Source organism: Camponotus floridanus, unplaced genomic scaffold (assembly GCF_003227725.1).
Source record: "Camponotus floridanus strain SB8 unplaced genomic scaffold, Cflo_v7.5 scaffold2, whole genome shotgun sequence".
Lineage (NCBI taxonomy): Eukaryota > Metazoa > Arthropoda > Insecta > Hymenoptera > Formicidae > Camponotus > Camponotus floridanus.
This window is the reverse complement of record NW_020229325.1, coordinates 2334362-2351313: the sequence shown is the minus strand read 5'-3', so window position 1 is coordinate 2351313 and position 16952 is coordinate 2334362. Positions and strand designations below refer to the sequence as shown.

The following is a 16952-nucleotide window of genomic DNA, read 5'->3' as shown; positions in this document are numbered from 1 at the left end:
TTTTTCGAATATTATTTACTTTAACTGTATGCATTTATGAACGATAAAAAATCTTATATTACATTCAATCATCGATATAAATATGAAAAATAAATAAAAATAGTTTTTTATTAAAAAGAAAAACGCATCACTTTAATAAAAATTGAGAAATTTTTCAACTTGTTGAAATATTAATAATTCTTAATATTTATATAAATATATCATTAGCAATAATATACATTTAGCAATAATGTCCTGCTTCTAACTTGCTCAATTTGGATATAAAATTGTATAAAATAATTTAGAAAATTTTCCTTTTTCAGACAGCTAAGTTCAGGAAATATAATTTCGAGAGAAGAATTAATATATATTATCATATTGCCTTGATCTTTTAAATTCAAAAAAAATTATTGTATTCGTCATAAATAATATACAATCTGACAATGTGAACGTGCGGAAGATAAAAGTCCACGAAACTTTAAATTAGAAACGAATGCAAGGAGAACATGGAAGAGACAGTCGAGAAATTTATCCAAGCATTGCCGTCCTGTGCCGAGAAGGCTTGTAAAACTTAATGTTTAAAATATGTACGTATTTTCTACGTATTTTGAACAAAGAAGACCAAGAGCAGAGAAGATAATTAAAAATAGCAGAAAAATGTCTCAAATACTTGAAAATTCCAAATTCTTAGTTTATATATATAAATTACAATGTTTTACAAAAAAGAATTACAATCGTATAAAATATTTCTAGTAATAAACAGTCATATAGAATGTTTCTAATAACAGATTTACATTGTACGTATACATAAATCTAATATGTATGTATACACGTGGAAAACATATAGGCCCATTACGTGGGACATTTGCTATTTACGTTTAGCGAATAACTTAATGGAATACAATATGACAGCTTGTTCCGCACTCGCAATAAGATATACCGTTTTATATCATAGGTAGACAGGAAAAAGATCGATAGAGTTATAGCCTCTCGCGAAATATCCCATGTGGATAAATCTACGTTTCGGACGGCCGATCGAGCAGAAAAATACTCGCGCAAATATCGATGACATTGTTACAACTCAAGCGAGAAAAAAAGCGAGAAAGAACACGTGACAGGGAAAAAATAGATTCCTATACACGTGAGCACATATGTCGAAATGCAATAAACGCAGCGATAGCACTGGTCCCAAGCGTTTTAGCGAAAGCGCAGTTAAAGATGATTGAGACGTTGAAATATGACAGAAATGATTCTAACACAAGTAATAATACAAATAATACAAATAATAAAAGATATATTATTATTATTATTATTATTGTTGTTGTTATTATTATTATTATATTTTAATCTATATTCTCTCAATAACGGATTCATTACTTTAGAGTCTCTAGTCTAATAAATCATTAGAATCGAATTTAAAAATATACTATTTTGTTTAAAATAAAATCCTCCTAAAATAAAATTGAAATAAATAAAATAAAATCCCCCTAAAATAAAATTGAAATAAATAAAATAAAATCCCCCTAAAATAAAATTGAAATAAATAATATTGTAAATAATTTGTGATACATAAATATCTAATAAAGATTGCGCGAAAATATTGTAACAAAAACAAGAAGTGATTGATCCATCCGAGAAATACACATTTAATACAATGTTTCGTTATTGAATCCGTGAGAAGTCCACGAATGGAAAAATTTAGTAGTCTCCATATAATCACAGATTTATGAAACACGTGGAGTAATGAAAGAGTTTCTATAAAAAAAATGTAAAGATCTTAATTATTTTTGAAACCCAAAAGAATTTTTGATCTCGACAATTTTACAGGTGTTCTTTTAATTATCTGAAGATTGGAGAGAATTAAGGATGAAGTGAAAGCTGATTTTTTAATTTTAATTTCGAGTAGACAAGAGTATCTCATCATAATTTTTTCATGCAATTTCTCAATAATTCTTCCACCAAATATATCAATGTTTCATCGTCGAAAAAAAATCGCGCTAGTAAATACATTTGCTCGGATTGATTCCGTAACGAAATGTTGCAAATGTAATTTTGTAATCTGGTATATTCTGGCAAACTACCGAACACTTTTTCCACTTTGCTGCTCCTAGAGTTTACGGAAGACACGCAGCAGCAACCGCCGCCTATGCAGTCTATTAAACATAGATAGGAGTACCGCATTGCCGTGAATCGGCGCAAGGTAGTGTTAGAGGTTTGCTGCGCGCTATGCCCGGTCTCTCCCTGCATCAGGGGTTCTCCAGGAATCCAACCCCGAACGCTTGTCCCCCTAAGTCTCATTATTACACATACCATGTTAAACTTTTTATTGAGGAAAAGACCAATTGGCTAATAGCATCGTCTCACATGATCTTCGTATTTAATCATTTCATTTTATTTAATCATTAACGCTTACATTTTAAATAAAAAAACTAACAGAGAATTGATTTAAAGTAAACCCATAAAACATAAATTCATTTTTTGTTTTTTTTTTTATTTTTTGAAAGTGATTTCACAATTAATTCTCATTTTTTTCCTTATTTATATTCAACATAGAAATGATTTGAAATCGAGTAATCGCACAATTACTAGCATCAGATAAACAGATACCATATTATTTTTTGAGAACCACTGAAACACGAACGACCGTGCAGAAAGAGAGAAAGAGAGAGAAAGATTCTACGTACAGACACTATACCGGACATGCTGTATAGGTACGCTGCATAATGATAGTAACAAAGCTCTGCTACGAGTCGGTGTCGGGTCGCAGCCTCGCTCTTGCCCTCGGCCTCGTTCGTTATTCTTAACGTCATCACGGCCGCAGTCAAATCTATGCGTGTCCACCGTCTATCTCTTCCAATATTTCACTCCTTACGTCATCAATTCACCGCGATTGAATTTATTTGCTATTTCTCATGCTCTTCTCCTTTTCGAAAAATTTACAAGCGCGATCTTTTACGAATTTGTTATCATCCGTGATGATTGTATTAATGATTTTAATAAATTATGATTCTAACATAAAAACAAGAAATTTCATTCAGTTTCTTTCAATTATATAACGATTTTATTTAATAAATAATAATTCCAATCTGAAACAATAAATTTCTTCAGTTTCTTTTAATGTATTTTTGATGTATTTTAATGTATTTCTTTTAATGTACTTTTCAATCAATGGATACACACTTTCTGCAAGAGAAAACGCTTTGGGAAATCGCTTTATCGATTATGATTAAATGACGATGCTCGAGAATCTATATTGTTTCTCTCACCGTGTCAATTATCGAAGTATTATGGTATGCGATTTAAATTCCCTGCCACATTCGCGCATGTATAGGTATGTATCGCGCCTATTTATAGAAATTCTTACACGCACGCGCTATTATACCGGGAAATATTATGCGAGGACACATCATTTAAATATATCGAGCGTATCGCACACGCATTGAAGCTTATCACATTAAATCCACGTAGAAAAGCAAATTGCAATTATCGACGCTTATTCTCGCTCGCTCATTTTCAATCGAATGTTGTACATTTTTGCGAATGTGTATCTCGGTTTACAAAGCGAGATTTGCACATCCGTATTTAGCGTCAAATAATATGCAAATAAAGATACATACGCGCGCTAAAACGTATGCATCCGGAGATGGCTAAGTCAGAAAGCGCAATCTCGTTCTCCCGAACGCGGGTTGCAACAGGTGCTTAGATACTGTTACACAAGATACCTGGTGGTGTGCGGTCAGAGATTCAGAAAAGCTTCGTCGCGCCTCTCCGAGTCGTGACTCTTTCACCTTCGATGACGGATGTAACGAGAATTCGCGACAGGTACTTCTCACGTTGGTAAGTGGATCAGCGTTCGCTTTCGAATCGCGATCTACGTTTCCCTAGCGTCGTCTAGTCGGGATGAGTTATGTCTCAGCGCGCTGGAAATTGCACTATACAATATCATGTCATCTCTGAAAGGGACGGACAGAAGCCGCTGCTGCGAAATGTCACGCGACAAGCTTTCGTAAACATGTAAATGGGCTAAAAGATATGGCTCTTGACACTGTTGTCACAATTATGGGTGGTCGCTCGAAAAATGTGCCATATAAATTACATTATATTACATGGAGAAGAAAAATGTGCACAACAAAGAAAAAAAAACATAGCTATAACAATACAAGTATAATACTACATACTCGATTAATGGTCGTAGTAATACGATAACAGTTATATTTTTTTTATGTCCACGATAATAAGTAAAAACCAGAAGGTGTTTAAGGTATCGGTAACTATGCATCTTATCCACAGGCCGATCTGTACGCGAGTTTGCGCTACAGAAGTGATTATATTCACATACGTGATAAGACGCGCGAATAAACAGATATAAAATATCGCAAAGTAACTGGAGCTCTCAGGTATCAAGATTGTATGATAATTAGAGGTCCATAAAAATAAGTTAATATCAGGTAAAATCGTTTGTGTTTACTTACACTTACAATTTATATCATCATACATTGGTTCATATTTCAATAAAAAATGTGAAATTATTATTTGCAGGATTATTATATGCAGGATGAATCAATAAAAATACTAGTTTATATTCTTTCTGCGTATAATTTTACTGCTTTCTTTCTCTGCGAACTTTTTTATAAAATGCTCTATCCTCGTTACAAAATTTGCGCTGAAGATGACTTAAAAGTAAGTCGAAACGTCCGCGCACATCTTTAATATCTATATATATATTATATCTGTTTGTTTGAGCTTGTAATTATGAATTATTAATATATATTTTGATTAACTAATCTACATTATTGATTTTGGTCTTTAGCTCTCTACGCCTACTTGATCACTTTAATTTTCAATAAAAATTAACACGGCTGCGATTTAAAATTTTCCGTGCAAATCATTTCTAATAACTAGTGAAAAATGTGCTGGACATCCATTATGCTAATACCACGTTATTTTTTGTCGTTTATTTGAAAGAATATCTTGCAGCAACGGAGATAATGTTCCTCGAATATAAATGTACTGTACATATATATATATTCCTTCGTTTAAATTTTCCTCTGTGAAATAAGAGCCGATAATTTTATCGCTAATAATCTTACATAATAAATTTGCATTATTATCTTTGGTATCGAATTTGTTATAACAAATGTCACTGGATTTGTTATCAACCAAAAGTGAATGTTATATAAAAATTACAAACGTATTCACAGTTTGTAAATGTTATTTCATCAAAATATAATATTAAGTAAAAAAATAAATTGTTGTTTTGAAACTAACGTTAAGCTTAATTCAACTTGATTTGTGCGTGTATGAAATTTGTGTTATTTAGCTTGTGATGCAGATTGACATAAGAAGGTATAAAATTTATGGCAGATGAAAAATACAGAGTACGCTGCTCTGACTAATGCCATATTCACGTGCAATTTAACATAAAGATTTTGAGCTGCGATTGCAAGAACATAGGTTTCATTTTCTTCGTTAGTTACTTGCTTTCAACAGTCACTTTTATGAACAGCCAAACTTCCGGTCTCTCTCTCAACTTATTGGAAACATTTAGGAATGTTTAATGAAGGTTGAGAACGGTGAAAATATCGTTCGCATACAAAGCTTAAGCTCTCACACTGAATTTCATTAGCATTCTCCGTAAATGAGAATCATCAATTTGCTCTTTAAATGAATACATGATCCATCGATCCATTTATACTAATCTTATCGTATTTACCTTGTCATGTGAGCTTGTCTTTGAAACAATGTTTACTATTCATCATGACGTCTGTATGCATGATATTCAATAACAAACATTACTGTATTTCAATAATCGGTATAGTTGGAAAGTTAGAATATTGCAGCTTAGAGTCGACAATTAAAATACAGTATTACATAATAATAAATTACATAATATTTTAATAATTTAATATTGTTATGTAATAATAATATTAAATTATGAATATACCATGAATATACCGTGAATATTATTTAATATTATTATTACATAATAATATTAAATAATATTTACGGTTGCATTAATATTCATTCATCATTTCGAATATCATTTATAAATATAAGTTTTTAAATTATTTTTTCTTTTAACTGCTCTTAATAATCTTGAATTGACCTTGTATCACACCATTATTGTTATTCTTAATAGCTGCTATCAAAGAATAGTTATAAAAATATAATATTCTGTTTGAAAAAAACAAAGCAATCTTCACTTTCAAAGCGATTTTTATTATAGAAAAACTGTTATTACCATATGATGGCCCCCGTTCTATCGCGCAATCTTTGTTCGAGATTTTTTTTTAACTCCTATAATTTTAAAGATATTAAAGGTGCTAATTTTTAATGGTTTACTCTGTATATATAGAATATTGAAAAAAAATGTATCAATTATCTTTCACATACGCTATAATTTTATAAGAAAAAAATATCATTTTGTTCCTTTCTCTTTCTTTTTCTTCTCCCCTTTCTCTCTCTCTGTCTCTCTTATTTTTCGCATGTTACAATTATCTCAGATTTCGTTGCGTGTGTGTTATATTGACGACAATATATGTGTGTGTGTCATTTTTATTATATCTTCTCGTGACATAGAGATCGACATATCGATCGTGATAATAGAGCGATTAATAGTAACGAAACGCGGCCGTGCAAACGACTCGCTCATTCCGCGCTATTATTAATCAATTGAACGTCCCACTTATAGTTTTATTCCGGCCATGTATACTGGGTGCTTTAAGCGAATTTCATTGAGTTTCAAAAAACATATAATACGAATAAACATTAATACAAATGCAAACGCGCTCTTATCTAAAAATTTGTCATTTGCCTTTTGAATCACCCATTATATCAAAGCAATTCGCTTAAAAAAGAAATGCTTCAAGAAATCTGCATGAATAATGTCAAGAGTACACGAAGGGAAGATAAATTCTCCCATAAGACAAACGATGAGTCTTGAAATGTCGCAGGGAAAAAAGATATTCTTCATAATAAAATCAAGAATTTATTTATTATAAAAATTGTAGTAAATATCGGATACGAACTTTTACAGATTCTGACTCAATATTCATGCTTGCGTTGAGCATGAAAGTCTAAGATTCCAATCTTGGAATCTCTATAGATTTGTGTGTATTCATCATTTTGAAAAATCTACAATCTGGACTTCAACAAACATCTTTGAATTCAATATATATGAGATTTATTTATGTTTTGAGAGGTTTACTATCAAAATAGAATTGTATGATTATAGGTTCACTGATTTTTATAAAAGACCGACCCGGTGCAACTTTTTTATAGGTCAACGACATAATATTTTAACTTACTCTTGACTCTATCCAACTCACTTTTTTCATTAATATTACAAATATTCATCATCGATCGCGTATGAATGAACATTGGAGCAAAGCAAATTTCGTAAAGCGCGGGATTGTTTGTGGGAAAGTAATAAACAGCGCCGGAACCGCGGCAGGATGGACAAACGCATAGATTTTCACCAAGTTCTAATGAGAGACAAATGCGGAACAGGAAATGTACCATTCAATTTTCGTCAATGGGTAAATGTGATTTTCCAGCCTCTCTTAATTTCCGGCCGCGAAACAGGACAAATTCATCGGCTGTCATCGAACGTTTTCGACGAATCTATCGTTGGCATCTATCATGTTAATCTACAGCAATCAATGATCATATTCTACAGAGTGTAGAAGAGAACGGAAAGAGTTTCCGTTCTCTCTTTTTCCCTTTCTTGATTTCTAAAAAATATTAAAATATTTCCATATATAATTCCATTGGTAAAATCGGATTTAAAGACTCGCAAATTTAAAACTTCTATGTAAGGAAATCAATAAAAGTGAGAAATTACAAAACTTTTGAAGATATTTTATAACAGTATGACGTTCAAACTTTCGCGTAAAACGATGAAAAAGAAGTACACATTTCGCTTTTGCGATCTTTTTTGCTTTCTTTGCGGTAACTAGAGTCCACTCACGCAAACGTTTGAATCGTCAACACGCGATGAAGTAAAGCTTACATTACGTACTACCAACTGATCGTTAAATCGCAATTACAATAAAATTGATTTCAGTTTTATTGTAACTGCGTATATTTAGATGTATATGATTGTATATTTAGATTAAATTACGAGAAAAATCATTTCAATTTTGAGGAAAGTCTTTTTTCTTGACTATATAAAATTTATGTACAATGATTTGAAAGAAGATTTGATCTTCGTAGTCATTCCTACTAAATGCTTTTTCGGAACATTTTGGCTTTTCTGCTGTTTGATATAAAAAGTGATAAATATATTTACATCGTCATCGACAATCGATAATCGAATAATCTAATTTCCTTCGAATGCAAACGATGAAAATGTGTGCACAGTATCCGAAACGGATTCGCCATATTGTCTTCACAATTTGCAATCAAACTGTTTGAAACGCGATAGTGTATATTTTTGAGAATCTTCGAACATAAGAACATTTATTTAATGTTCTCTTCCATCATCATTGAAATTCCACGCGGAATAAAATTGCTCACCTGCTCGAAAAATCTAATATTGATCAGCATTGAAAGCGACTTTTTAGACGGAAAAACGAGGATCGTTTCTTTGCCGTCCATTTAGTTTGAAATTAAACGGTAAACGATAGACTTGTCGTCACATTCTATTCGTGATTTAAACTATGAAGATAGATAAAAAGAGAAACAGAAATTTAAGAGATATCGCATATATATAAACATATAAATCTTTATATATAATATCTTTATATATAATGTTTGCAGATTGAAGAATTCATGAAGCAAAAATTGTGCTGAATTAAAAACAATGTATGTATGCAATAAAATATTTTAAATAATATAATTTTAAATAATATAAATTTTAAATTATATATATATATATATATATATATATATATAATTTTTTATTTCGATTATTACTTTTAATATTATGAACTCATATTATTAATATATTATAAATTAATGTTATTAAGTTATCATAAATCGAATTTTATAAAGTAAATTAAAAATAATTATATTATTAATATAAAATTAATAATTTTTGCTAATCAACTACGTATTGTATTCTAACTGTAGATCAGAAATCTAATCAAACTCGCAAGAAAATATGATAAAAAATGTTCTTAATAACTACGTCTATCTGGACTGTACAATTTGGAGTTACCATGATTTCAAGAGGCAAAATCGACCAACGTGCTTTGACTAACGAATCTATTTGAAGAAGAGGCAGCGAAAGCTAAGTGAAAACCGGCGAAACTCGCGAAAATAGACGAGAGATGTGAAGCAGTGAACAACAGACAGAGTTGTCCAGAGCACCTGAAGCGACAATAGAAGAACAATAGAAATAACAATGAAATGGAAACTGTTTCTCTTGCCGACATCATAACTGTTTTGTTTCATCCTACCGATATCATCATAAAGTTCGTACTGATTATGCTTTAGCGAAAGATAAAGAACTTAATTTATAACTCCTTCATAACAATTTAATAATAAACATATATTACAAATAGAAAACTAAAAAAAAGTTTTAATGGAATAAATATATTTTTTTAAATCTTTATTTTCTTGAGAATTATTAAAATAATTATTGATTGAAGTAGTTATTTATTCTATGTAACAAAAATATTTAAAAAATTTAAGTAAATATGTATATTATTCTAAGGAGATTATTGTATGCATTATTCTACTACAATTCCTATGTTCAAATAACGTTTCAAATAATGTTTCTATGAAATATGTAATACTATGTATCAAATAAAATAAATATTTTTTAAAGGTGAAAAAACGTAATTTTTTAAAATATAAAAACAAATATTTTGAAATATAAATACATTCAACAATAAATACTTTATAAAATGAAAAAATATTTGATTAAAAATTATATATTGTTTGATACATATTTTCAAAATTAATAAATATACATGCTTCAAGTAAAGAATGTGTGTTTTATAATAACATAATTTAATATATAATTAAAAAAAAATAAAAAATGATATTTAAAATAAAGTATATATAAGTACTAATGAGCGAAAATTAATTATTATATATATATAAATGTTAGTTAATTTCCGCTTATTAGTACATAGCAATATTTCTCAATGAAAAATAAGTCGAAAAGTCTATATCACTTTTTCTACAATATTTAACAAAAGAGAAATTATTAAATAAATGTATATTATACTACAATTAATAAAATTATTTTACAATTAAAGAAAATATTTTTAAATGTGAAAATTACTCTCTCTATGTATTTGATTCCATATATTCCATCAAATTATAATTCTTTCAATCGTTGCTACGTAATATTTTTTAAGTTTTTTTACAAATAGATATAAAGCTTTGCAAAGCACGGCTAATTGCAAGATTAAAAATATACTATTTGTTCCTGTCAGTTTAATTTCCGATGCAATTTCAACAGGAAATTCGGAATATTAAAGTGATTTTTTGGAATCAAGCGGGTAAAATTGTTTCTATTGCCTCTTTAAGAAATAAAATATAACGTTAATATAGATGTGTTTAGATACAACTATATCTGATTATAAGGTTTTATTATGCCATATAAATCTCTATATCATTTAAATTTTGAATCTGAATATATATAATTAATTATATATGTATGATCTTTTATTTAAATAACATAAAAGTATTTTTTCTTGAATATTTCATTTCTTCAATTTAAAAACATTAAAATAATTTTTTTTAAGTTGTTTAATTGTTTTTTATAATAATATAAAATGTATATATATTTTTCTACTTCTTCTTCTGCTTATATTTCTTTTTCTTTAAGAAATATATATAATTCGAATATTGTTTAAAATATTAAGATTATATTTTTTCTCTCAGAACTTATCTTTGTTTTACATCAAAATTTTTTAATATATTTAAATAAATAGTAATTAATTTAAAAAATGTGAGTAAACGGTATTTAATTTAAAAAATTTGAGTTATTAACATAATATAATAAATAAGCTATAAGAATCTCCCAAATAAATGATTTTTTTATTAAAGTAAAAGTTTTTTGTATTAAGATCTTTTCTTAGTGTAAAAACAGACTTTGAAGGATACTTTGCTATGCATAGCAAATACCAATATCTAGCATCGACTCGTTAAATTAAAAGTCATTCCTTTCGTGCTCCGGAACTCCGGAATACTTGTGAAAAATTTGTGCGGCAATCAAGTACCTCGATCGAGAATGACAGGAAACGAGCGTAAAGGAGAACGATGTCTACGACTGCGCGAGAGGCAACTACTCCTTCCTTTCTTTCGTGGCGACACACTGTGTTTGCTCTCATCAGTCCTTCAACGGGCAAATCGACCCCATCGAATTTCAATCATCTTACAATCTTGCTTTGTTACTCTAACGAGTATCATCGGTAACTTTCAGCGACAAACCATTTCAATATTTCCCACGGTTAATTTTAGGAAACGCAATAACATTTTATCAGGGCGTTTAAATGAAAAAAAAAACTTTCGAGCCATTTATAATAATTTACATTAGTAAAATATGTAGGAACTGCGTGCGCTTATACGACGAGTACGCCAAGAAAATTCATTAGGATCCAATATACTTACTGATTGAGCGTTCGATCGTTGCTGCCGGTGGTCGCTGAACCCTGCACCCCGGAAGCGGCAGCGGCGGCGGTGGACCCCGAGTCGTGATGCCTCCGTTCCTTGTGGACGATGCCCATCAGCTTCATCCACGGGTTGTTGGCCGCATGGGTGCCCATGCCGCCGCTCTGCCACATTGCGCTCGCCAGCCTCGCTCCTTATACGGGAGCCCGATTCGGGCTCCGACTTGTTCTCGAAATTAGCCGCGAGCGGCCTTTCTTGCGAAGGACTAACGTCCTTCTCCGCTTCGTCCTTTACCGTCGGATCGATTTCCTCCGACGGAAGGTCCTCGCTCTTCTTCGCGCTTCGTGCGACTCGCGCGACGAGCTTGGGACGTCCTTGGCTCTTTTCGGGACGCTGTGTCGCCAGGACACAGGCGAGCGTCCTGAGCGGGACGCGCGACTCGGTACCGCGATCCTGCGAGTCCGCCTCGAGAACTACCCCTGAGGCAACCTTTATGTCCTCGCGGGGGCCCACACGGCGCACCTGCAGCTCCACTGGCCCTGGGTAGGTGCGAGGTGCCCTGCGCGTAGGCCCCGTAGGCTCCCTAGCCCGGCCCTCGAGCACCTCCACCATCTAATCCTTCGTTTCGTCACAAGGCTTTGCCGGCCCCGCACTCCCGTACTCCCACCTGGACACCACTGTAGCTCGCGTGCACTCGCACTCGCGTTTTCTCGACGCCCGATCTCGCAGCGACGTCGCCCGAGACGTCGCCCTCGGAGCTTTCCGTTGCTCTTTTCCTGTCTTGCTTTCCGTCTGGCAATCGTCAAACCACCGACTGAACGAAGGAGATCGGCGAAGTTAGTAAGATAGCGATAGATCGAGATTTGTGGAATTTTGCGGGGGAAGAGATTACAATCTTTCGCGCACTGATGAAAAGTTGGATTGGTTCTCTTTCAAAGAGAGCATCTTCTAATTGATCGGATAATATAGAGTGATGCATCTCGTATGGCTGGCATAATGCAATATCCAATAATTATTTGAAAAAGTTTTCATTCATAAATTTTATTCATAAATTTTGTTTATTCCTAAACAGATTTTAGACAATGATGATTATTTGTCATCTCGTTATATATAGTTATATTTTACTATCAAACATTATTGCTTAATATTAATCGAGTTTATAACCAGTTAGTTTCAACTATAATTGTTAAAAGTTATCGATCATGTGTACAAGCGTGCGCACGCGTGCAAATATTATCTCTCCTCTTGATAATGAATTTTTAATTGATATAAAAATTTAATTTCGTATTTGTAGCCACTGGTAATTATAGTAACTGGTTTAACTTTTGTTTTATTTTTAAAGGTGAAATTGGAACATCGCATATAAAATAGCGAGACAATCTCAAAAAAAGAAAACACTCGAATCGAAAAAATCTAATTATCTTTTACTCGCGGGATCTTCGTCATTCGTTCATTCGAATGCAAAAGAAGACCACAATATTAAACAAAAACCAGCAATGTCGTAGAGATTTATTAAAAATATTTTGCTGTATTGTGTTTCAAATCAATCTAATTAATGCATATTCATGGTGCTTGAATTTGTGTAAAATAATTCTTTTCTTTTTCGATAATTAATTATCATTTCAGATTATCATTTAGCAAACACATATTACATGCAAAATACTTCAACAGCTATAAATTAGAATTTTTAATTAAACATATCGTTACATATTTTTAACGAAAAGATCTTATTACATAAAGATACATCTACAAGTAAACTTTTTCTAAATAATTTAACTTAACGAGCTTATTAACCGCTTGCTAAAAGGGCGCAGGAAAAGTGCAAAAAATAAATATTTACTCTGCAAGGGGGAGGGACTTAATTCCTATGCTATTAATAAAGGTGCTATCATGGAAGAACGAAGCTAAGCCGGAACAAAAAAAAAACGGTCGCAATGAGGGGAAAAATGGAATTACTTCCACCTCTCGAGAAACGTCACGCGCCAACCGTCCTATGCAAAGAAGATTCGCAGGACGATCTCTAAGATTACTTTACAAGTTGTTTGTGTATAATCACAGTTACATTATTCGAGGTATAATTATATCTATATTACTTCCATATAGCATCTTATACCTATATTATTATTATATAGCAACGAAATGTCATTTTCATCAGTAAAGAGTATCTAATTGTACGAGTAGTACCATTAAAATGAGTAGGTCTCAATAGGAGCGTGAAAAATTGGTCCAGAGGAAACTGATACATATTTCTATAAAAAAAAATACATCTAATAATGATTTTTAAAAGATTTTTACGTCCATTCCAAACAGATAAGGAGGAATTTATGGCTAATCAACTTGTTAAAAGTTCATACACACACACATATGTATACACGCATATACTGGCGCGATCACTAATGCATGATAGTGCCGGTATTTTTCATAGGCTCTAAGGAGTTAAAGAGGCGTGCTTCAAAGAGTCGAACGCTTCAAAGAGAGCAAAAGGATTTTAAAAAATGCCCGTGGCGCTTGCATGCTGGCCGACGCGCGCGTGTGCCAGATGCATAAGAACCGCAAACAGTCGACTATCGATCCCCTTAAAAATATCTGCAAATTGGCGTGGTAATGGCCGAGGGTCTCTCGTCAGAGATAAGTCGCCACTATAAACGCCTTTTGTTACTGGACATATTTCTCGCGCCAACTCGCCAACCGAGGACGTGGCTGTGGCAAACTTTCGCGTCTGAGGTGGTAAGCTTCTTTGAACGATCGAGAGCCAACACATACAAACACACAGAGAAAGAGAGAGAGAGAGAGAGAGAAAGAGAAAGAAAAAGAGAGAGAGGGAAATGTGGAAGAATTTTAATATAAGGATTATAATATATTAATCATTATAATGCGGAAGTAATGTTCGATGATTTAAAGGGTAGAAGTTTATCGTGACCTTACTTGTGTTGCAAACATCCTCCGTATATATAAATAATTATTAAAGTATATATAAATAATTATTAAAGTATATATAAATTATATTTTAGATTTATATAGTTGGCATGATTTTAAGCAATCATGATTTTATTTTTAATGCTTACATTGAGAAAAATTGTTAACTTGATTAAATGTGTTTAACGTTGGCTATCATTTCTTTATTTGAAATGCTTAAATCAACCATGTAATTAAGTCCACTACAAGTATTTAAATATTTAAATATTTCAAGTAAAGAAATGATAACCAACATTAAACATATTTAATCAAGTATTTATTTTTCTTAATAGAGCATTTCATTAATTTTACATTGCACTAAATTTAAATTTTCAATGTCAACATATTAAAAATGACAATCTCTCTCTATTTTTATTTTAGAAATTTTAAATATTTCTATACGCGAAATGCGTGTCGCGAATCGCATCTGTCAAAATCGCGATAATATTTCCATTAATCGCGCAAGCTATGTTACATATACTATTACAAAGCCAAGGCAATATTTAACAAGAGAGAAAGTGAAACTTGAACGAGAGAACCAATCCCAAATCTTAATCAGATAATAAATTCGACACGGTGCGCATTTCACGATTGTCCTGCGCAAATTCCAGGATACCGTCGCGACACGGTCGCTCTCCTCCTCCTTCGCCTCCCCTTTTCTCACCTCACCGCCGGATCAATGCACCCCTGCAGGTGTATCCGACGACGGCGTTCGCAGCCCGAGAAATATCGCAAACACTGCACTTTCGTTCGTTTCCACAACGCGCGTAGCCGTAAAACCCATCGCCCTCGCTTAGATCAGCCCTCATCGGCCGAGGGATCTATCTACCGGCGTAATAACGCGATAACGTCGCGTTGTTAAGTCGCATTTTGCTGCACACAGCCGTGAAAAAATCACGTCACACGATATTCATCACGGATCCGCGCTCTCTCATTGATGAGACATCATTTCTTCCCTCCGATCTATTCCTGTCTTTCCCCTGTCCTTCTCGGTTTCGCACATTTATTGGCCCAAAGCCAGACGCAGCACGAGACCGGCACGACTTTGAGATATAGTAACAATCTCGAAGGGAAAATGGCCTTGTATGTATAGTTGGCGAATAGATTGGTTTAAAGCTAATATGTGATGGCATTTATAATGCTAGTAATGATATCGTTTTTGCAATCATCTAAACAAATAATTTTAAAATAAATAAATTTATGTTAAAATATATTTATGAATTTAAAGAAATTTATATTACAAATGTATTCCATTCTCTTTCTTAATAATTATTTATAAATCTAGCGACTAATTTCTTTCTTTAGTGCATCCAAAGGGATTTCAAAACCGATCGTAAAAGCTTTTCAAATTTTCAAAATTTCTAATGGCAATTTTCAAGATTTTTTTTTCAAATTTCATCAAATTTGGACCTTCTCCGCGGAAGGTTTTTAATCTCTACGAATTTTTCAATCTCTTCCCGAACGTTTTCTCTCATTTAACCAAAAATATCAAACTACACATATTCGCGCATTTGCACGTGAAATAAAAATACAAACCACACGCGAATCTCGATTCAACGAGCTGTCAACACCATCACGATTGCGAATACCATAATACGAAAAGCAGATAGTCACTCGGGCCGATCCTCGATAAGCGTGTCGGAGATATTCTACGCTTCCTCTCCTCGCGCGATCATCTGCCTGCCCAAACTGGTTGAACGCTCCTCGCAGGGAAAAGCGAGAAATCCACACGCGCACTCCGCGGTCGAGCACGAGCGTCGAACCTGGACGTACCCATCGCCGACACCACGGCACGGGAGCAGCCAATGGGATCGCGCGATCTCAGCCGCATTGGCGGTGCGTGAGAGAGCTCGCGGACAGGGGAAACACACGCGGCATCCCCGCTTTCGCATCGAACCACGTTATCCCATGAGGTGCCACGACGAATTTGACCTGTCGTGATCGATTGATCCCCTCGTTGAGACACGTTAAATTAGACGCGATTAGATGAATTAGAACCGAATTGGTACACGATCGCGATTAATCGTTTCCGTAAAATCACGCGATTTGCACGAATTTTCAAGTACAAGTTATCGACGAACTTGTAACACTCTCTTTAGACTTATTGTTAGATAAGCCTGATTGGTTTAAAATGTTATCCGGTGAAAGTAATAAGAAAATTTTCTGACATCAGCAACGTTGAAATAACTGGAAAATAAATCAGTTTAAAGATATTAACTTGGATTAGTTTAAAAATATTAACTTGATCTTGTAACAAGTTGTTTGCTGTAGATCGATTAATCTACGATATATCCGACAGTGACCTTTTGATCGCAAACCACTAAAACCAGAGTAAAAATGATAATAGAATGAATTAAAGTTCTCAATAATAAATTTCAGAAATGAGACATAATTATTCTGTATCAAGTTGGAATGTAATACCACGTGATCAAATTAGCATCTGATATGAT

General features: G+C 32.9%; 1 protein-coding gene across 1 annotated transcript in view; it reads right to left on the bottom strand.

Moving 5' to 3' along the window:
* Positions 1 to 16564, bottom strand: part of LOC105255031 (potassium voltage-gated channel protein Shaker) — a 109218-nt gene extending 92654 nt beyond the window's left edge. The window contains exons 1-3 of the mRNA XM_011264077.3: positions 16039 to 16564; positions 15167 to 15671; positions 11548 to 12361 (exon numbers count right to left, since the gene is read on the bottom strand). Coding sequence (XP_011262379.1) covers positions 11548 to 11720 — 173 coding nt within the window. The 5' untranslated portion in view covers positions 11721 to 12361; positions 15167 to 15671; positions 16039 to 16564. The remainder of the gene's footprint in view (positions 1 to 11547; positions 12362 to 15166; positions 15672 to 16038) is intronic.
* Between the last annotated feature and the right edge of the window lie 388 nt (positions 16565 to 16952).